At 35.6% G+C, this 23,261-nt stretch overlaps 3 protein-coding genes and 2 non-coding genes across 6 annotated transcripts; 3 read left to right on the top strand and 2 right to left on the bottom strand.

Annotated features, from left to right (window-relative positions):
• Positions 1–6,582: 6,582 nt before the first annotated feature.
• On the top strand, positions 6,583–9,275 carry LOC106397218 (bifunctional nuclease 1-like). 2 transcript variants are annotated; one of them, XM_013837812.3, is made up of 11 exons: positions 6,583–7,058; positions 7,240–7,516; positions 7,588–7,758; positions 7,865–7,914; positions 8,003–8,059; positions 8,154–8,219; positions 8,298–8,372; positions 8,459–8,577; positions 8,669–8,760; positions 8,847–8,911; positions 8,986–9,275. In XM_013837812.3, exons 2-10 carry the CDS (start codon positions 7,252–7,254, stop codon positions 8,906–8,908), a joined length of 957 nt encoding a protein of 318 aa, XP_013693266.2. In that variant the 5' UTR covers positions 6,583–7,058; positions 7,240–7,251; the 3' UTR covers positions 8,909–8,911; positions 8,986–9,275. The 2 variants fall into 2 exon arrangements, with proteins under 2 accessions (XP_013693266.2, XP_013693259.2); XM_013837805.3 differs by having other exon boundaries at positions 6,583–7,062.
• Positions 9,276–9,791: 516 nt separating this feature from the next.
• On the top strand, positions 9,792–9,955 carry LOC125589627. Its single transcript, XR_007325804.1, has one exon. It is a non-coding gene; the product is annotated as a U1 spliceosomal RNA (small nuclear RNA).
• A 749-nt stretch (positions 9,956–10,704) lies between these two features.
• LOC125589668 lies at positions 10,705–10,855 on the top strand. The gene has a single exon (XR_007325842.1). It is a non-coding gene; the product is annotated as a U4 spliceosomal RNA (small nuclear RNA).
• A 1,953-nt stretch (positions 10,856–12,808) lies between these two features.
• On the bottom strand, positions 12,809–14,175 carry LOC106422234. The gene has a single exon (XM_013863048.3). The coding sequence runs from the start codon at positions 13,794–13,796 to the stop codon at positions 13,017–13,019; it is 780 nt and encodes a 259-aa protein (XP_013718502.2). The 5' UTR covers positions 13,797–14,175; the 3' UTR covers positions 12,809–13,016.
• A 6,909-nt stretch (positions 14,176–21,084) lies between these two features.
• LOC106453283 (nicotianamine synthase 1-like) lies at positions 21,085–21,931 on the bottom strand. The gene is made up of 2 exons (XM_048752362.1): positions 21,387–21,931; positions 21,085–21,250 (listed from the first exon to the last, which is right to left on the bottom strand). Exons 1-2 carry the CDS (start codon positions 21,929–21,931, stop codon positions 21,085–21,087), a joined length of 711 nt encoding a protein of 236 aa, XP_048608319.1.
• Positions 21,932–23,261: the final 1,330 nt, after the last annotated feature.

Below are 23,261 nucleotides of genomic sequence, written 5' to 3'. Positions count from 1 at the left end.
GCTAAATGTACACAAAAGCAGATTGATATTATAAAGGGGAATTGCATCCTACATCAATCAAACAAATTATAATTCATCCACTAACTAAAAATTCTGTTTTTTCAATATACACTATACTTATAGATTATTGCCATATTACCCTTGCAACCAACCGGTGAAACCTACTAACAAAAATAATTAAAAAATATATAAAAAACTTTTAGCCACATCTTCTAATCCATCACCACCACCTCCATATCTGTACTCCACCATCTCATTCCACTGTTTCTCTTTCTTCTTCAGATTATCAAAACAATCATACATTTTCTTCTGTCACATAATTCTTCTCTTTCAATACTTCACCAAAAGAACAATCAATTGTTCTAAAGAAGACGGTGAGCATACACAACAACTCTTTCATTTTTTTTCTTTTTTAAAATCAATTGATTCTCACAATCATGCTTTTATTTTCATACTCTGTTTTTTCTGTTTTCTTTTCTGTTTTTGTTTTTAAGATCCAGTGGTGAAGAACAGACTGCAATGAAAGCGTAGACGGTAAGCACACACAAAATCTTTTTCTTTTTTTTCCTTTTTTTTCTTAAATCAATTGATTCTCACAATCATGATTTTGTTTACATACTCTGTTTTTGTTTCTGATTTTGTTTTACAGATCTAGTGGTGAAGAACAACGACGGCGAATCAGTTAAAGCATCATCGTGTCGGGAAAAAGAGAGGAGATGAAGATGATCTCTATATGGTGGTGAACGAAATGAATGTGTATCAGCCTGTCTAAAAAAAGAAGAATTGAAGAAGATGAATTCGCCGTCTATACTATATTTCGTGAAATGAATAGTATAGTATATATTTTTAAGTATAGCTACTTATGTACGGTTACCATACTATTTGAGACATATTTCTATACTACTCCTTAAAAATGTAATAATATATCATGTTTTTAAATTTGATAGGTCTCTTCTTTGTCAATTTGTGTGATTGATTGTAATATGAAATTCATTTTTCGAGTGTTGGACAAATTTGATTATTTGGAACATTCGTTAAGTATACTACTTAGACTATATGGAATATAAGATATGCAATATGCTAACCAAGTAAATGTGATTTCAAGTGTTAAATATTGGAAAACAATGTATAGATTGTATTTGGGTTTATAGGTTCCTGCCTAGGGTTTAGATTTACTAAGTAAAGGTTTGGGTATAGTAAACCATATTATATACATTCTATTTGGGTTTATACTTCATTGATTAGGGTTTAGCTTAATCTATTTATTTAGATTTAGGGTATATTTGGATTAGGGTTTAGTGATTAGAATGTAAGGTTTAGTATTTATAAGGTGAGAGGGTATGGTTGGGATGAGCATTAACTTCTTTCATGCAATCATAGATATTTTATAGTTTCACCAATATGTACTATGTTATTTATTTTGTTCCATTCTATTTGGGTTTTGTGTTTATATTTGAGTTTAGGGTTTATATTTGAGTTAGGGTTTAGTGATTAGAGTTTAGGGTTTAGATTTACTAAGTAAATGTTTGGGTATAGTAAACCATATTATATATATTCTATTTGGGTTTATATTTTCTTGATTAGAGTTTAGCTTAATCTATTTATTTCAAGTAAATGTGCTTTCAAGTGTTTAATATTGGAAAACAATTTATAGATTGTATTTGGGTTTATAGGTTCCTGCCTAGGGTTTAGATTTACTAAGTAAAGGTTTGGGTATAGTAAACCATATTATATACATTCTATTTGGGTTTATACTTCCTTGATTAGGGTTTAGCTTAATCTATTTATTTAGGTTTAGGGTTTAGGTTATATTTGGATTAGGGTTTAGTGCCTATAATTTAGGGTTTAGTATTTATAAGGTGAGGAGGTATGGTTGGGATGATCATTAACTTCTTTCATGCAATCATCGATATTTTATAGTTTCACTTATATGTACCATGTTATTTATTTTGTTCCATTCTATTTGGGTTTTGTGTTTATATTTGGGTTTAGGATTTATATTTGAGTTAGGGTTTACTAATTAGAGTTTAGATTTTAGTGATATGAACCCGTCAGTGTCGTAATGTCAGTCTATTCTATTCAATAATTGAATAATAGAACATTCATATAACCTTGCTACTAAACTCCTCTGAATTATTGAACGAGAACTAAGTTTAGTTCCTCGTATACTCTAAAAGTACTATACTATATCCACCGTGTAGTATAGTATTATGAACCTGGATAATGTCATTATTTGAAAACGGGGAAAACTGTTTATATCTCGGATGTGGGTTGACATTTCCAGGTTAGAGTTTAGTGTTATCATCTGGGTGGAGGTTTCAATAACTCACCCTCGTTGCTCCTTTACTTGTATTAGTGATATGAACTCATCCATGTCGTAGTGTCAGTCTATTCTATCCAATAATATAGTAATTAAACATCCATATAACCTTACTACTAAAGTTTACTTCACAGTACACTGTAAACGTACTATATTATATCCATTATATAGTATAGTGGTATGAACCTGGGTACATTTGATATTTGAAAACGTGAGAAACTGTTTATATGTTGAATGTAGGTTGACATATCCAGATTAGGTTAGAGATATTCAATTTTTTAAGGAATAGTACGTAATATATTGTAACTTTACCATATTACATCATCTACACATTTGTCAACATTTATTCTTTAATGGAGAACAACATCATTATATTTACACAAATGAATGGACTACATTATTTATCAAACTATTGTTTTTCTATTATCCTCTATATATTTACTGAAACAATAAAACATATGTGGTTTGTATGTGTATGATGTGACCTTATTTAATTTGGCTTATGTGGTTTGTATGTGTGTGATGTGGCCTTATTATTAGCCATATTTAATTTAAGTGATGTGGTATTACCTTCTTTCTTTCACCTGCTACTTGTTCGAAAGAAGGTTATAACCGGATCAAAAGAGGTATAATTGTTACTTACTTAATTATGTCAAAATCATAAGCATGCACTTTATTTCACTTATGATTTAGGTTATTCAGCAAATAAGCCCTATTATAAAAGAACCAAAAACATATTTAATCAGAATAAGTATGGGTGCGTCTACGTCTTTGAAGGATAGCATACTTAAACTTATAAATATGTATGGAAGGGGTATTATTTAATTTGTTCAAGAGACATGATTTATAAAATATATATTCTGAAGGTATATTCTTTTGTTCAACAGACATGATTTATATGTATATGTGAATTATAGAACCCTTCTCTTTAAACCAAAGACCAAATAATAATAAAAGATAATCTCCGAGGAACAAGTTCCAGACACCAGCATATCAGAGTTCAGACATGCAAGATCTATCATAAAACCAGATTCGATCTAGACATATAAATAGGCATATGCACTAATGTATACATTATTATAAAATCATACATGTACGTACGTTAGATACTACAATATGAGTTACATAATTATGTTACATACAATGTGTGTAAACTCGCTGTCTCCGTTTGCTGCTTAGAATTCGTGTCTCGTGATTGTTGAATAGAAAATCGAAATAATATATCGTCGACCTATCAAATAATACCGCTGTGGAAGTGCATGCACTTGAAAGAAAAAATAAATATATTTTATAGTTGCTGAAACTGTTGTTCAAGTGCACGCATCAAGTGAATTATTTAAGCATATAATAACATGTTAGCTGTTTCATTGCGTGATTTGCTAGTTGTGTCATGTGTGAAGATGCTAAGGAGACTGGTATAATTTTGGTAGCATCATTTGAAGTGTGTGAATCATTGGATGGTAAAACTATTTGATATTTCATGCGAGTATTGCTATTGTTGAGTTTGATATAAAAAAATATTAGTCTAAACAGACAATCGATTAAACATATTATGAAAAAATGAAAAATACGCAAAGTGATTAAAAAGGAATAAAAACAAAAGATGAAAGAAAGACATATGGTAGGGTTGGTCGGGAGATGCTAAAATCTTGAGAGTGAGTGAATGAGGCTTAGAGCAGTCGACATCGAATCTTTAAAAATCGCAAAAATCTTTAAGTACCTTATCAGTATCACATATATACGTGCATGTGAATATCTTTTTATTTTATTTTTAGTAAATAGCGAACTTATTTATATTCAGTTTAACTTTAGCTTTTCTTCAAAGGGAAGGAAGCTTCCTATGATGTTATATAAATACTTTTGTTATTATATATATTGTATAAATTTTGGAGGTCTTTTGTGATCCATAATTGTTAATTTTCTGCTATAATTTTTTCATGAATACATACAGTAATCCTCCATTATAAGTGTAATATAGACAGAGTACCAGAAGAAACTAATGCTTTTGACCATTTTATACCGTCTCACGGCTAATTGTTTTGACCACTGACTTTCCACTAAAGGCTGATGATACGCTGGGCCTTCGTTTAGACCCAAGTCTGATATAAAACAGTTTCAACTATTTGAAAAGCGTATGTGTATACATGTGGTTACTCGGATCAAAAATTTCAAAATCGTTGCTGTCCATGGGTCCTTATTGGGCCAAACTATGGCCCAATTTACTTTTGGATCAAAAGTGTAATATGTATGTGCAATGAAAAGCCCATCTCAAGATATCTGAGCACTTTCAACATAAAACAAGGTACAACGCAAACATTTATTCCAAGTAAGAAAAATAGTATCCAAACATTGTGGAGAAGATATTTCTTTTGGGGCTGGGAGTCTGGGACAATGGATAACGAAGGAACGCTTGTGAAGCCATTTGCCTATCAATTTTCTGGATTTGGACCGATTGATTTATCAATGGGCCCATCATCGACATTGACTTCTAAGCTGCAATTTAGCTTCCACTTGCTTCCTTCACTTTCCTCCAATAAGACTTTTATTTCCCGCTAATTACCTTTATTAGATTTTTTTTTTAAATAAATACAATTCTTTCGAATAGTCTTTTTTTTTTTGAGAAACATTATTCTTTTGAATAATATTTTTTAAATTTTTATCTCCAAAAAAGTTTTTAAGCACAAAATGATCAAAACAAATTGTATTAACAATGTCAAAAATCTTTTATCCCTCATTTTATAATATATAAATATAAATAAAGAAATAAAGAAATAAAAATTTATAGTTTCAAGTTATTTGTTACCAAATTAAAACTTTTTGTAAGTTTTTATTTTTCAAACTTTTTTTTCAAATTTTCTCTTTGAAATTAGAAAATGTTTTTTGAAAACTACTGTTTAAAAAAAAAATATTTTTAAAATGTTTTAAAATTTTAAACGCTACCCCTAATTTCACTACCTAATTCTAAAATCTAATAAATTAGAGGATTTACTATTTAATGAAACATCTTTTACTCATTTTTTATAGAATGCACTTTTTATGAAAATAAACTATAGAACCTAGTGTAGAGGATTTTTCTAAAAATAATGATGGATGCCAAAAAAATAATATATATATATATATATAAACAATGGTGTCTCACTTTCAGATTTAATAATATACATTGCAAATTCAGCTATAGTTACTTTCTAACAAAAATGTATTGCACTTTCACGGGTTATAGTATGCTTTAGTTCGGAATCAAACCATCCAAATTGAAGTATTCATTTATCCTAAACAAAATAAATTTCTTCTTTATATGTATTCCCCATTCCAATTTAGGTTTAAATTTTCCACTTAAAAGAGTTCTTTTTCTTTTCTCTGAATATTTACCATTTCATATATTATAAGAGCGTTTTTACAACAGGAAGAACAACATAACATACTAACAAAAGATCAGATCTAGATCAATCACAAGAGCGTCCAAAAAGAAACACCACTAGATAGAAACCGAGCAAAAAATCTCAGATAACCAAGAGGGAAAGCTAACACTAAAAAGAGTTCAATTATGTTATTATTTACATTACCAAAAAATACATGTAGTGCCATAATAATGTCTAGAAGAGGGAGAAAATCATAACCTAGAAAAAGCCAATATAAAAATAAAATAAAAAGAGAGTCAGTATATGATAAATTCTACGACCTTATCCAAAACCATCTGTGATACAATTACAAACGGCGCAGGTACACGTGGAATCCATCTAGGCGATTAAATACATACACCGGCTGCCGTTAATTGATGACCTGTCGATCCTTTATGATTTCTCGCCTCACGTCATCATACATCAATATCAGTGAATTACCTTTTCGCCCTTACTTCAGTTTCTTACCTTTCTTTTAAACCGACAAATTTTTATTTTATTTTAATTACGAATAAAATGGTTGCACAAAAAATACAAATAAATGAAAACAACACGAAATCAAAATTCTTTAGTCCAATCACGTTTAAAAAAAAAGATTTATTTTGCATTGTTTTTTCTCACTTGTGTTTCCTGGTTGTTAGATCTTCGCTTAAATTAGAAGTAACTGACAGTGTCCTTCTTATAAAATGATCAAAACACAAATCATGTGTGTTTACAATGAAAATAGTTCACATGAATCATTCATTGACTTTCCTTATAAAAAATGTCAAAGCACAGGGTACATTATTTTATGTTTTAAATTAACTAAAACAACAGATTTTTTAAACAATATTGAAGTTTCATAACAAACATATTTATTAAAATTAGCATTTTTCGTACAGATATATCTAAAATTTACTTTTCAATTAACATATCTGATTGAAAAGTCTTAAATTTTTATCTATACTAAAAATAAGAATAATTAGGTTCCACCTTGCAAAAGTTCACCAACCTCAAATATTTTTTGTCCATAGATACAAAGGAAGAGGCAGGTACACAGAACATAGTTTTTTTTTTTAAATGATTTAATCACTAAACAGAAGTATTAGGAAAAGAAAGAAACATTTTTGGTAAAAGGGTAGAATCGACAATGGAAGCAAAAACTGGGTCAATAAAGTGACGGAGAGATTCTCTCACTCTTCTGATCTCTCAACTCCCAAGCTAAGAATCTCTCTCTCTCTCTCTATCCGTTTGATCATCTTCCTCTTCGCTTCGGAAAATCTCCGATCCGTTCGAGTCTCGTTCCCTGACTGTTCCCGCCATCTGCGATCATCTGATCCGTCGATCTCCCTCGCGAAATTGTAGGTAACTCAGAAAAACTCACTCTTCCTAGCTACTGATCACCATTTTCGCTATATACGTGTGAAAATCTGATGAACAAACGAAGAACACACCGATCGTTGATTGTTTTTGATTTTTGTGGTAGAATCTTTCACTTTCAGTTGTAGATTGATGCTAACAAGTCATGATTGTTATGTATAGAGGTAAAGGAAGATGAGGTCGGTTCAAGCACCGGTTGTTTGCCCTGCGATTCGTCCAAGACAAGTAGGTGCATGCGCTCTGAAACCTACGCTTCTCAGAAGCCAATTCTTGGGTCATCGGATCAAGTCTCATGTCACGCTTCGTCTGCTTCCTCGGGGGTGTAGCAAGATTAGCATCAAGTGTGTTTTCAGCTCTCACTCTGATGGTAACGGAAGCACCGCTGAGAATTTCAACGAAAACGATGAGGAGTATGTCAACTCTAGCATAGTGGAAGCTGGTAAGCTTTAGTGGATTCTCTGGTTTGATTTTGTATCAATTTCATATATTGTTTTTTTGAATGTTTTGTAGTTGAGGTGAAGAGTGGAGCTGATGGTTTCATGGTGAAGATGAGAGACGGCAGGCAGCTACGATGTGTTCATAACAATCCTCAAGGAGGCCATTTGCCTGATTATGCTCCACACCCTGCTATTGTTTTGAAAATGGAAGATGGGACTGGTCTTCTCCTTCCCATTATTGTCTGTACGTGACTTAGAATTGTGTATTGAGTAACTTAGTTTTGATGGAGTTTCAAAGTGAGTGTTCTGTGCCCAGTCTCACAAATGTTTTTGGTTTTGTTTTATTGCAGTGGAGATGCCTAGTGTGTTACTTATGGCTGCAATGACCAATGTCCAGATTGTAAGCTCTTTTTGTTTCTTTTGTTTGGATCAGTAAGGAGTGATTGAAGAGTAATTTAATGGGGTTTTGTTTTGGTTACTGGTTGCAGGCAAGACCAACCATGTATCAAGTGGTGAAGGAGATGGTGGACAAAATGGGTTACGAAGTATGTCTTATACTTTCAGCCTCTCTCCTTTATGTGATATCCTTGTCTCTTGAACACATTGCTCATGTAAACTGTTTCTGTAACTTTTCTACAGGTTAGACTTGTGAGAGTCACCAAAAGAGTTCACGAGGCGTATTTTGCCCAACTATACCTTTCAAAGGTTTGCATCTGGTGTCTTTTATCCAACTTTCTTTACTCAGTGTCTCATTATTAAGGCTGGTTTCTGACGATGTTGCAGGTGGGTAATGCATCGGACTGCATTAGCTTTGACCTTCGTCCGTCAGATGCAATTAACATAGCTGTTAGATGCAAGGTAATGCATAAATATGTTTAGAAACCAGCTTAGCTGAATACAAATACGCATTCAGGGTTATAAATTTGTGTTACTCTCTCTATTAGGTACCTATCCAAGTGAACAAGTACCTTGCTTATAGTGATGGAATGAGAGTCATCGAGTCAGGGAAGCTGTCACAACAGACACCTGCTTCAGATGGCTTATTGTTTACTGAACAAGACCGGTAAAGTTTTCAGACACCTAAAGATCAAATCATATCTTCTGTGCTGTGGATTTAAGTGTCGAAACTTAAACTTCATTTTACCTTTGCGCAGACCAAATGGTCAGGCTTGCCTTGATACCAAAGAGTTCAATATTCTGAGCAACATGATGCAAGCCGTTAATGAAGAGCGATATGATGAAGCTGGTAAGCTTTGATTATATACAATAATCTTGTTTTTCCATGTAGCATTGCTCTAAAGGTAAATGCATTGTTGTTTTATGATTTTGCAGCTGAATGGAGAGACAAGCTTGGCCAGTTTCGGGCCAAGCGTAACCTGAGGAAATACACATAAGAGGTACGACGCATAAAACGAATGTTCATGTAAATGATTGTATCATCATCGACGCTTATGTTCCTCCTTTCTGACAGCTCGACCAACGAGTATTTGTTTGTGTACATAATAAGAAGGTCATTGTCGGGGATCAAAGTGGAGGAAGAAGCAGAGTCTGGAGATTGAAGAATGCTCTACACTTAACCCATTTTCCCAGAAACAAAAAAAAACAATTATATAATGTATTAAATGTATCTAGCGTGATGTGTACATAATGCTTATTAATCTGCGTCTTCTTGTGCACGTTAAGTTCACTCTGATTGTATCTTGAGACTCACTCTTGTTCGGCCTTGTCTCTATTCAGTTAATTGCAGTTGTCTTTATCCAAGAACAAGTAAATTAGATATTTACTATGAGAGCACTTAGTCGAAGCGGTATAAATAGAAATGGTTATAGCAAACAAATTGAAAGAAAAGAGAAACGAGATGCCTTTGTCGACAAAATTGCAGTGTCTTTAAAACTAATCTTACATATACTTTGGTTTTGGTTTTCTTAGGTTGATTGGCAAGTCTGTAAACATTATGATTTATGAAGTTCAGATAGCTTTGTTTTTTCTCTGGTCAATTGTTTATATACAATTTTTACAAAAGCTTTAAACAGAGAATATATTTCTTATTCAGTCTATAATGTGGAACATATCTGTAAGCGAGCGGGACTATAGTTGTTAGCCGATGTCTATTACTCAAAAGCCCCGTTCAAGTTGCTGTAAGACCAGCACGTTGTTCTATAACAGGAACTTCAAACAGCATGATGTGTGTTAACAATAACATCCCACATCGGTTACGTCACAATAAGTTGATTCGGGAAACAGAGTATAAGAGGAGATCTTGGCGCAACGAGTAAAGTACTTACCTGGACGGGGTCAGCTCTTGATCAGGAAGACGAGTGGCCTAGGCTAGTGACCTCCATTGCACTGTAAGGAGGGGTGCTTAGCTTAAGGTCTTTCCATGAGAAAGAGCCTACGTCATTATTTGTGGCAGACGGGGCCTGCGTTCGCGCGGTCCCTACCATCATCAGTCTTAAACTTATATACCATCAAATAAATATCATCATCAGTATCATTTTATTTTTTTATTTGCTTTTCTATTACAAACGCTCTTTAAAACTCAGAATCTACTCTAGTTAAGAATCAGCTCAGAAACCTATCTAGCCAGCTAATTCCAGAGGAGTGAGGACGAGAGATATAAAACACAATGAAAGAGCCGGTCGACAATGGAGTCAGCAATTAGAGTTTCACAAACGTGATGTAGCGCCTGCATATTATAGCTAAAGAGCCGATTCCAACTTTGTATTTTTTTGCTTGTGGAGGTTTTGTTGCTGTTTCTGATCATATAATCTATTAGGAGGAAGATGGAATCTGTCGATCTGAACTAGGATCGATGGAGACTATCACGCTCCTTCCAAAAGTTTGTACAAGATATTTTATTTAAATACATAGACAAGAATGTCGATTTCATAAGAACTCTACTATGTAATGATGTATATTTCCAGTTAGAATTAAGAATAACTGTAGAAAATGTTTATGGAAAAAGATAATGAAAACAACTGTAAGAGTGAACAAGTAGCAAAAACGAGTTCGAATATTATTAACAACGAAACAGAAAAAAAAAGGCTGGGCTCAATTTAAGAGGCCCAAGACGTACAAAGCTTGTTGTGTATCTAAGGTGGTGCGTGTATTTGTCCCACATCGGTTGTAGAAATTCTGAAGCTCAAAAACTTGCGCTATAAATAAAGTCTCGCGTGCTCTCTTGAAAAACATCTTTGCGCTTGGGGCAATGACGCAGCTAATGAGGTACTAACCGAGGCGCGTCTATTGCTGGTTGAAAACTATTTCCAAACCCCCTCCTGGGCCTAAGCTTGTCTTGGTCCTTCGAGAATTTCTGGAAGGGCTCCCTTCGGGGTAAAGCCCTACAATTTCTGAGTTTAAATATTTAATCGACTGGTATTAAAGGAATTTTTGTTTGGAATAATAAGAATTCTTATTGACATAAATTACGCTTAAGCCCAAATAACTGAGAAAGCTCAGTATAGTATCGTGTCAAACGGCTTCATGTGTGTTAATAACAGCATTCCACATTGGTTACGTGATAAATAAATAGAACTAGTCGGAGAAGGTAGTCGATGTATATATTGCACACCCTTATACTACGGAAGTAAAAATGAAAGTTCCACATCCACTGTAACTTACGGAGATCTTTGAAGAATTAATGTGATTATATTCTCTGCTATCGTTTCTCTCTCGGTCATACCAGTTCAATTTGTGTAGCAAGTTATATGAAATCATTTGCACGTACACAATTCTTATGGTGTAGACGATATAATTGGAGTACGTGTTCTATATTTTTTTTTATTGTAGACACAAATGATCCAAGGGGTCAAGATAGTTTCTTACATTTGAACATGTATTCAATCAATGTATTAGGTTTTGTGGTGACGAGACATGAATTTATTTGCGAGCTCAACTAACTAAAGGTAGATTACACCAAAAGGTAAACACTATAACCTAGGGTCCTCAACTGTTCTACATACTATTTAGGAGTTTGTAATTCAATGTCGAAGTTATATAAATTTCCTGTGACTTGCAGTGAATATGAATAGTGTTTTTCTTCTTGTTAATATCTCTAACTGGTTATGCTAATTGTATTTGGGTTTAGGTTACTAAAATGATTATCATTTGTTTGATTCATTCTTCCATTGGCCTTCTCTTATGCTTTTAGATGTATAAGTAGTCCTAACAGCATTTTATTATCTGACAGGTTTGTTCTGCAGGAACAACCTCTACAAAACAACAATACAAATACAATAAAAAGTGATCTCTGTTTGCTAAGGGGATACATAAAAAATACTCAATAATGGCACACTACCACACTGAGTTCTTTAAACAATTGTCGTAAGTGGATGATGAACCTTCCGAAAAGATTGATTAATGTATACACTTCATGTCAAAAGGCCAAAACATAACCAATTCATGTGACACTAGAAAAGTAACAATTAAAGAATCAAGAAGCTGGTAGGAATCCAAGGATAATATTAATATATGTAACATGTCCTTCGTTCTACTACCATCTTTTGTTACGGGTTTTCTCTAAGTATATGTTTCTTCCCGCAACAAAATGTTAGATTCATTTAGAAAACCAATGTCAAACAGTTTGGTAAAGGAAAGTATCATTGGTTGGTCCTTTGGAAACACCCAGTGAATATTTTTGAGAAATATTCTTCGGAAACTAAGTGGAAATGTTGGTGACAATAATTGCCAATTATTCATGACAAAAGAAGTTGTTGAAGAAGAGACCTGAATAGCTTCAACCTATATACACGAGTTAGAAAATATCAGGAAACAAATAAAATGAAAAAAAAAAGGTTTATTGACAATTAATAAGATTACAAGTTACATTGATACATTCAAAATCGCTGAATAAAATCTGACTAAGTAGGTAGATATTGGGTATATGTCTTACTCCTATTACAATAACAATTTCATGGAAAATGTAACCACATTAGTTTTAGTTAGTGTAATAAAAATCTGTTTAAACATCATATAGATTTCTATATTAATCTTAATTGCAAATCAGTCATAAACAAACGATTTTTAAAAACATGTTTAAGACAGTCTAAACTGCATTTAGGTGTCTGCTTGTGCACTAATTCTCCATAAAACATATGATTATCATCTAAACGATTTCTTAACGTTGGTCTTGGTGTAAGAAAAAGAAGGGAAAAGAATAACAAGTGATCCATTTTCTGACTGATCAACTGGAATTCCCATTTTTCAGCTAGCTAACTGAAACGGTAAGGAACATGAATGAACCAGCATTGATCAGTGGCAACCAAATTTTTTTTTTTTGAAAAGACGAAGCTAAGTTTGATACGACAAACCGTCCGAATGATATTTTATTCAAATACGTTTTGCAACATAGAAAATCAGCTAATTTCGCTTCACCGTCACAAAACATAATCATCAGCAATGAAAATATAGCCGATGATTTTGCGTCTAGTTTTGAAGAGCGCTCCTAAAACTAATCAAAAGTAGATAATATAATTTGAGATTATCACATTTCTGCACATCTACTTAGTACGATCCATAGCTAGAGTCAGCAGCACCAACGAGCTCGAGTCCACATGCAACGACGTCGTTTTCTTCCTGAACAAGACATCTCTTCTTCTCCATTATAAATGCCTCTACCTTCAAACGAAACTCCTCGCTGCTCAATCTCTCTATCCCCGAGTTCGCCGACTCTGTCCTTCGAAACTCCGTCACCGGCCGGTTAACCTTCTTCTTCCTCTCCGACTTCGTCCTCCTATAGGTTCTCTTTAACTCTGTTTTAACCGCCTCCACCTCCTCCACAGCCACGTTCTCCTCAATAAACGCCGGAACGATTTGCTTCTCTGCGACTACCTCCTCGACCAACGCCATAACGGTTTCCTTCTCCGCAACTACCTCCAACGCCGCAACGGTTTGATTTTTCGAACCATCATCGTCTACCACTTTTTCATCGGCGGCGGGTACGATAACGGCGGAGGAGGATGAGGAGGAGGTGTACTGATCGTATAGATCTGGTTTGGAACTACTCTCGTCGTCGCGATCGCGAGATAGAATGAAAACCAAAGCGACGAGTAAGTTTGCGGAGACGAAGACAACGGTACGATTGGTTACGATAACCGCTCCGGTTCGGTAAAACCAGTCGCCGACAGCTAGCAGTGAAACCGTCACTGTCGGAAACCACAAGTAAAACAGTAAAGCGACGGCGCATGCTCGTATAATGTTCCGGAAGCATTTTTGGTTGTTGTATCTCCTCATCGCTTCTGCTTTCTCCGCCTCCACACCATGGAACTCAAACGGTTTCGTCATGTTTTTTATTTTTTGTAGTTGTCTGAATCTTTTTGTTTGTTATGTTTCCGTGAAACAGCGAAGGTATAAATGCTTTGCTCTGTCTCTTTGATCTGAGTTTGAGAAATTGAATACGGTGAAGATTGAGATTATCCGATCCCTCTCGGAAATTTAAATCAGGAAAGTGAAGCGATCGATAGAATATTTGATCTGGGAGGGAGAGATACACTGCCACTGATTATGATCTTATTTATATAGACAACTTTAAAAAATTTTTAATGCTCTTTAATTGTTCGATCTAATATTGTTTGGCTTTTTTCAAAAATTAAATTATTAGTATAATCTTGTGTGGACATTAGACCAATAATGATAGCAATACATAAAAGTTTCTTAACCTTTGGTGAATTCTACTATTATCTTCAAAATGTTTTGTCTCCTGTCTATGAAAAGTTGGAAACAATGATTAAGTTGCCTACCACAACTAATTATTATGCCATCTCATTACAATATTTTCTCTATGGAAACTTCCATGTTGATAAAGAGATCTATTTCTATATATTTTTCATTTGAAGATATAGTTTCCCGTGGTACATATACTGGATATATTCCAGCTTAGTATAACTTAACGAGGCTATTTGTTGCAGAATATTCGAATGTTACATTTCGGAAAGAAAATTATCATAATAAAAGTTGATTACATGGATCTTGTTTAAGCCGCCTATTAAACCACTTGTAAAATTTTCGAAAAGGACATGTGACAGTCACAAGGCGTCAAGGTAAAAGAGCAACAAGCTTATCCACACACATAAGTAATAATACTGGGCCTTGCTCACATTTACGAAGTTCATGGGACTTTCGAAAACAAAAGGGTATTGGGCAAATGGTCGAGAATCGCGTGAGAATGAGAAGAGTCACATGCACGAGGAGAACTTCTTAGTTCTTCTTACACATACGGTTTATATATTTGCAAACATTATGTTAAGGTTAATACTAATGATTAACAGTTTGATGCATACATTTTATAAAAATAGACCGAGGGAGCTAGTACGTAGTTGTATTTAATGCAGACAAAGACTGGTTAGGTGTAGCAACAGAGCTCAAAACTGTCTGATCTTGGCGTCGTCCCGGAACAAACCATCGCATTATTTTGGACTAACAAACAATTTACGAGACAGCAAACATTTGTATTTATTTAATCGGACATAAACAGAACAATTGAATTATTCCAACATGATCAAGAGACTAATTAGATACGGTTAGACGACATGGTCAACAAAACCAACTCTTTGATCTTGCTTGTGTTAGGATTAGGAAACATGAAACACAATTATTCTTTGATCTAATTGATATTATTTTATCGGGTGAGTTTAAGAATTTCTGAGCTTTGTATATATAAATCTACATCGAGTTGAGTCAGGATCGCAAACTTTTTTCTAACAATAAAAAGGATATACAACTCCAACCAACTTCCTAGGTTTGAATTGATACCAAATTATATTACTGTTCATTAATTTTAGTTTTTACATACTGATGTTAAAGAAACTTCTAAGCTCCAACTGCATACATAAAAGTATCTAAAGGCATTGTTTTGCTCCCACAGTTCTGATTTTACTAACAATTTAGCAATACAACCCTCTCTTAGCAGAAAGAAATCTATTCACTGTACAGTTGATTGGCCATTAACAAAAAAGAAACTTGATTGAGCCATTTTTTTCCTTCTACATTAACCCACGAGACAAAATCCCAGTAGCTAGTGTTTGCCTTCCAAACTGAAATGAACAGAATGACATTATTGTATTGGGGGCATGACCTATTGACCCACATACACAATACTGTCTCCAGCCCAACTTTCATTTGTTATCATGTGTTGCTTCTGTAGCAAAGAAGCTCAATTTCTGATTACATGTAGGGAGTGTTTCAAAATGACTTTTGGCAATGCAAATATTTGTTTAGCAAAATGAAATAAATCAAAAACTCTAAATCACACAGGTATAAGTACAGATAAAGATGAGCTTTGAGCCTAAACAACCCAAAGATGGGCCTCATAAGGCCCAATATAAAAACCACCAGTGAATCTCCGCTGCCACTGGAAAGGTAAAAGAAACAGAGTGTCACTGAAGAAGAGTGAGCATCATAAACCTCTTATCCAAACGTATGTATATGAAACTCAAGATTATAGAACTCACACTTTATTAGCTTAAGAAAATTCCTCAAAACTTAAGCTCTCACAAATAATCTCTAATCTCACAAGTTCATGGCCCAACTCACCATCTTCTTATATAGAGATATATATCCTTATCTAACTAGGAAAACCCTTTATCCTAAACATAACTCGAATAGGATAAGTATGACTTGATCTCCAAGTTATTCTTCATGTTTATCTTCAAGTTTATCTCTAACATTTTCCCCTTTAAACTTGAAGTCACCATGCTTTACCTCTTGAACTCCAACAAGCTCTCTCATCTCTTTGAACTTTAACCTTCCCAATGCTTTAGTAAGTATATCAGCCTTTTGAAGGGTTCCTGCGACATGTTCCACTTCCACCTGATCATTATCGATGCACTCTCTTATGAAATGGTACCGCTTATGAATGTGCTTGCTGCGCCCGTGGAACACCGGGTTCTTTGTGAGAGCAATTGCAGACTTGTTGTCTATCTTTATCACTACTCTCTTGCATGAATCGTCCATTACCTCAGCCAGTAGCTCTTGCAACCAGATTGCTTGTTTAGCTGCTTCAGTACCTGCCATGAACTCGGCTTCACAAGAAGAAAGAGCCACTGTCTCTTGTTTTTGGGAGCACCAAGTGATAAGACAGTCGTTTATGTAGAACATATGACCTGTAGTACTTCTTCCATCGTCAGCATCCACATTGTGACTGCTGTCACTGTATCCTACCACTGTCCATATCCGTTCGTTTGATCTTCGGAAGTTTAGACCATAAGCAAATGAACCCTTGATGTATCGAAGAACCTGTTTTAATGCGGCAAGATGAGAAGTTTTGGGTTCGTGCATATACCTGCTCAACACTCCCACTGAGTAGGACAGGTCAGGCCGTGTGTGAGTCAGGTAACGCAAACACCCTATAGTCCTGCGATACTCCTTCTCATCAACACTTGATTCTTCTTGCGCCTTTGAGAGCTGTAGTCCTGCATCCATTGGGTATTGAGTTGCATTGCATTCGATCATATGCGTTTCTTCTAACACCTTCTTGGCGTATCCTTCTTGTTTTATCACAATCCCACAATTGTATTGTAGTACCTCAATGCCAAGATAATATGTTAATAATCCAAGGTCACTCATCTCGAACTTTGTTGACATGTTTCTCTTAAACTCGTCAATCAACTCGACCTTCGAACCTGTAATCAATAGATCGTCAACATATACAGCTACAAGTAACAAGTGACCGTCTTTGTTTAGCCGATAGATAGATGGTTCCTTCGTGCATCTTACGAACTTGAGATCTCCAAGAGTTTTGTTGAGCTTTTCATTCCACGCTCTCGGAGCTTGTTTTAAGCCGTATAATGCTTTCTTTAGTTTGTACACCTTTGTTTCACTTCCCTTGACGATATATCCTTCAGGTTGGCTCACATACACATTCTCCTTCAACTCTCCATTCAAGAAAGCTGTTTTGACGTCGAGATGGTGAACTTCCCATCCTCTTGCTGCTGCTAACGCGATCATGAGCCGTACTGTCTCTAACCGAGCTACGGGAGAGAATACCTCTTCATAGTCTATGCCATGACGTTGAATATACCCCTTTGCCACCAGTCTTGACTTGTGTTTGTTTATAGTCCCATCAGAGTTTCTTTTTATCTTGAAAATCCATTTTAACCCGATGGCTTTAGCTCCTGGTGGTAGATCAACTAGATCCCACGTTTGGTTCTTGACTATAGATGCCATCTCATCATCGCACGCATCCCTCCATATCTCTTCCTCACATGCTTCGTTGTAGTCATATGGCTCCTCGTTTATCAGTTGAAGCAGTCTTTCCCCTTCCACTTCTGCAAGATATACGTAATCTTCCAAGTAGGCTGGTGTTTTGGTGACTCGAGTTGATCTTCTCAACTCCGGCTCCTCTTGAGAAGTGATCATATCGGATGGTTGCTCTTCATCTTCCCTTTCTTCTACGGTATCTTCACCAGTATGGGTCTGATCTATGTCTTCATCGTCCTGTATTCCATTGTTCCCATAATCTCCAAACGTTAGCTTAAACATACCAGGTTCATTCGACGTGTCTTTAGTTGAGTTGCTCCAATTCCATCGTTTGGTCTCATCAAACACGACATCTCTACTAACGATGATCTTTCGATACATTGGATCATAGAGCCTATATGCTTTGGACCCTGGCTCTGTCCCTAAATGAATAAGAGTTCTTGTGCGATCATCCAGTTTTCGAAGGTGTGGTGTATCGACTTTGGCATAGCCTATACATCCAAATATCTTAAGATGTGCGATATTTGGTTTTCGACCTTTCAGGACCTCATATGGCGTCATTGACTCAAGAGTTTTTGTTGCGACTCGGTTGATGAGGTAGGTAGAATGTCTAACCCCTTCTCCCCATAGATAGTTTGGCACGCTCATGTGCTTAAGAATGCTTCTCGTCATCTCCATTAGCGTTCTGTTTCGACGTTCTACCACTCCGTTTTGCTGCGGCGAGTACGGAGCAGTTAAGTGTCTACTTATACCATAATTCTCGCAGAACAGCTTAAACTCGTTTGAAGTAAATTCACCTCCCCTATCTGTCCTTAACGTCTTTATATTTGTTTTTGTTTCTCCTTCAACTACTTTCTTAAACGCCTTGAACTTATCCAGAGCTTCGCTCTTCTCTTTTAACAGGATTGTCCACATATACCTAGAGTAGTCATCAATAAGAACAAATATATATCTGTTCTTACCAGCTGTGGGAGGTGAGATGGGTCCGCATAAGTCGCCGTGTATTAGTTCCAACGCTTGTGTGGCTCGGTAAGAGGTAGCATTAGGGAATGGAGATCTTGCGTGTTTGCCAAGCAAACAAGAAGCACAAGTTTCGCTTTCTATTTTGAACTCAGGTAACCCTATCACCATTTGATCTTTCATCATTGCTCGCATGGATTGTTTACCAATATGCCCTAGACGGGCATGCCAAATAGTTGACTCTGGTTTTGCAGCTGCTTGGAGACACTTGAGGTCGACGATATTCATGATGACCTTGTAAAGCCTATTCTTTGATCTCTTTGCTTGTACTATAAGCTTCCCTTCTTTGTCACAAAGTGTAAGTTGTTCTTCCTTCATCCTTATTTCACAACCAGACTCAGTTGCTTGTCCAAGACTAATGATGTTGCTCTTAAGATCCGGTATGTAATAGACGTCAGCCAGTATCTTCTTATCTCCGTTTTGGCTTACAAATAGGATTGAGCCCTTACCTTTGATGTCTATTCTCGAGTCATCTCCGAATCTTACCTTCCCTGTTATGGTTTCATCCATTGTCTTGAAGTAGTCTCGTCGGCCTGTCATGTGATTACTAGCCCCATTGTCTAGATACCACACGTTTTCACTCTCAGAATTAGCTTCAAACTCTTTAAGCTTTATATTTTTTTCATTGAGATAGACCACTTCATGCATTAGTAATCCATCTGCCTCTTGTGTCTCATCAGCTCTGTTTTCGTATGCCTCCTGCAACTTGAGTAGTCTGTCCGGACAACTTGACGCAAAATGTCCCTTCTTATCACATCGAAAACATGTTATTTTAGTTATATCGAACTCGCGGTATGATCTTCCTCGACCATGTCCTCTTCCATAGAACCTACCGCCTCGTCCTCTGTTCCCACCATAGTCTTGATTCGACTGAGTGTACTGATTCTCCGAATTTGCAAGCATTAATTTGCTTTGATCTTCCTGACCGTCGTCATCATCCTCTCTGATCCGTTCTTCATATGCCTTTAGGCGACCAATGATATCTTCAAAACTCGTTTCTTTGAGGTCAAGAACCTGTTCCAGCGATGCCACAATATGAATATATTTCTTTCGGGGTAGACTTTTAAGAAACTTTTTCACAAGCTTTGTTTCTTCAATGTTTTCTCCTAGAGCTGCAGATTTTGACGAAATTTCAGATAGCTTGCCAACGAAGTCATCTATTGTTTCAGTTTCCTTCATCTTTAAACGATCAAATTCCGCCATTAAGGTTTGTAGTCTAGCTTCCCGAACTCTATCAGCACCTAGGTGTCTAGCTTTTATGGCATCCCAAACTTTCTTTGCTGTGTCTAGATCTCCGACCTGCAAGATGAGCGCCTCCGGAATGGATTGAAAGATGAGAGCGATGGCCATGTCGTTTTTGTCGCTTACATTCGTTTCCTCCTCGACAATCTCCCACACTCGATGTACTTTGAGAAGGATCTTCATTCGAATAGCCCATACCGTATAATTTGTTGTGTTTAGCATTGGACATGTTATCGTTGATGGTCCTTCTTTAGGTTTGATTGCAACAGTCGTTATATCACCCATCTCTGTCGCAGTTATTGATTTCAGATTTTGCTCTGATACCAATTCTTATCCAAACGTATGTATATGAAACTCAAGATTATAGAACTCACACTTTATTAGCTTAAGAAAATTCCTCAAAACTTAAGCTCTCACAAATAATCTCTAATCTCACAAGTTCATGGCCCAACTCACCATCTTCTTATATAGAGATATATATCCTTATCTAACTAGGAAAACCCTTTATCCTAAACATAACTCGAATAGGATAAGTATGACTTGATCTCCAAGTTATTCTTCATGTTTATCTTCAAGTTTATCTCTAACAAAACCCAGTTCAGAGCAAGCTGGATTAAGTAAGATAGAGATCGTAAATGATGCTAAAGAAGCTGTAATAGGAGCTGATGTTGTGTGCTCAGACGTACGGGCCAGTATGGGGCAAAAGGATGAAGCTGAATACCGCCTTAAAGCATTCCAAGGATTCCAGGTAACATACGGTATGCAGTAAATGAATCTCCCGTGTTTAGATTTTGAACATGTTTTCGGTATATTGCTTTGCTTGCAGGTGGATGAAGCTCTTATGAAGTTGGCTGGACCAAAAGCCTATTTCATGCATTGTTTGCCTGCAGAGAGAGGAGTTGAGGTGACTAATGGAGTCGTGGAGGCTCCTTATTCCATTGTCTTCCCACAGGCGGAGAATCGCATGCATGCTCAAAATGCTATAATGCTTCATTTGCTCGGCTTTTAAACCCCTTTTGAAACCTTAATGAATAATAATGTTGTTGCCATCATCGTGCTAGTTTAGGTGTTTTAAAAAAAATTTCTCTTGACCATAAAAAAAAAGAAATTTTCCTCAAGCGAAGTGACTGAGATACTCGTCAATGCATGTGTACATGACATCAAGGTAAAGCACAGAGGCTTCAAGACCAAAGGAAGGCTCTATAGTGAAATTTTTCTGATCTCCCTTCACAAACACTGAGTGGTTTATCGACATAATAACGTTCATGGAACCGGATACACTGCCAAAAAAAAAAAAACATCCCTTATATATTAAAAGAGATGCATTGTATTTAATGCTTTCACTCTACATTTGCCACGTGTCGCTTAAATAGACCTTCTCACAATTTATTTCCTTATTTACTTCAATTATAAAACAGACGAGATATGTTAAAACTAGAAAGATTAGTATCGCGTGAGACAAGTTGGGAGGCAAGTGAATTGGCTTGAGGGTCGATGTCAAAGTTCTCGAACGTCGTATTTGGGAGGTGGGACATATCTAAGATGATGGATGTGAAGGGCAACACACCGGAGGCCACAAACACGATCTTGGTTGGGACATGGCTCGTGTGTAGCATGAGGAGATCAAACTCGACCTTGCTCAGTTTGAGGTAGTTAGTGTAGTAAGGGCAGAGATCTAAACGGTGAAGTGGGTTTTCTTCGAGAGATCCGAAGATCGTAGAGTAGTGTTGCTCTGAATACCCTATATCTTCACTACGTAGGTTGATGAGATTGGTTCTGATGTTTTGGACTTTTGGGCACAACTTTTCAACTTCGATATTTGTGTCCGTAGGCAAGCACGTGGACATGAGCTGTTGGAACAAATTGTCGATATAAGTGGAAGGTTTAAGGCTCTTGAGATTGGAGATTTTGTTAGACAAGTCGAAAATTTGCATCTCGAAATGAGCCTTTTGGCAAGCCATGCCAAGACTAAAATGAGATTTGGGATTGGTCTCAATACTCTTAATGGTGATCACAATAATATACTTTCATCTTACGTGTTTCCATGTTGTGTGGATGACAAAAAAACAGTTATATGCTCCAAAATTTATACGTATGAAGAAAACGTTTACAACCGGATAGCGTTTTTTTTCATGATCTTTAATTGGAGTATTACTGTTTCGTCTTTTCCATTTAATAGTTAATAATTTTTAACAGCTTTGAGACATTACCTAACACATTTTTTAATTATATGTTAACGCAACACCAAAGAAACTGTCAACTTTTGAGAGAGTTGCAAAAACGCTACACCTAAGAAACACACGAGATACGTTCATCCCACTCAAGTTTTTTTTTTGGTATAATAAAGAAACACTCTATTCTTGAGTGTTAAAACCGAAACAGGGATGTACACGCTAAGCTCTGGTATGGTTTAATGCTTAGCGTTTCATTCGGTATAATAAAAACGTTTTCAAAATTAAAATTAATCCCTATTATTAATGGTTAACACTATTAAACCAAAATTTAAAATTAGTTTGTTATTATATCAGAAACAGTTAATCTTTGTTTTGAAATGGATTATGCTACATTGACTGATTGGCAAGGTTGATTAATGATAGAGGATTTGTATATATTTCGAAACTTTGGTTTATGGCAATATATACATCGTATTATATTGAGCAAGACACAAATATATGACATTAATTTATTTTTTTCGGCGATCAACGTGACTTACATTAGGTTTTTATAAACCTATATATGACACGTGTCTCCCATCTTTCTTACTCATAACCTATACACAAAACTTGAGCATTCTTCACTCATTCTTCTATAATGGTTGAGATAACTGATGTATCAGATTTGAAACCGTACAAGTCTATGTGGAAGATTAGCGAAAGTAAAAAAAACTCTGGTGATCATAAACATGAAAATGTATTTTTAGTTATAAGATTTTTTCTACAACATCCTTCATGATAACCTCTTGCACTTTTGTGATGGCTCCAATCCTATTTTTTTGTCTGAAAAATAAGTTCACATTGAATAGACACCCTATGATAATGATTCATATATCTCAACCTCTACATATAAGTTGTGGCCAATGAAAAGTCCAAAAAATCCAACCTATAACCAAATTGATATCCACATTAAACACACTTAATATCTTTTTATCTTATAAATAACGAAATTAATAATCTCATTCCGCGCAAGGCGCGGGTTATCACCTAGTATATTCTTATTTAACGAATTTAAATAATGAAAAAGGCGGTAAGTAATACAAAATGCCAAAAGCCTCATGGTGCATGATACTTATAA

The sequence above is a fragment of the Brassica napus genome, chromosome A2, assembly GCF_020379485.1.
Source record: "Brassica napus cultivar Da-Ae chromosome A2, Da-Ae, whole genome shotgun sequence".
NCBI classification, from domain to species: domain Eukaryota; kingdom Viridiplantae; phylum Streptophyta; class Magnoliopsida; order Brassicales; family Brassicaceae; genus Brassica; species Brassica napus.
Note: the sequence above shows the minus strand (reverse complement) of the source record. Positions and strands in the feature narration are given on the sequence as shown.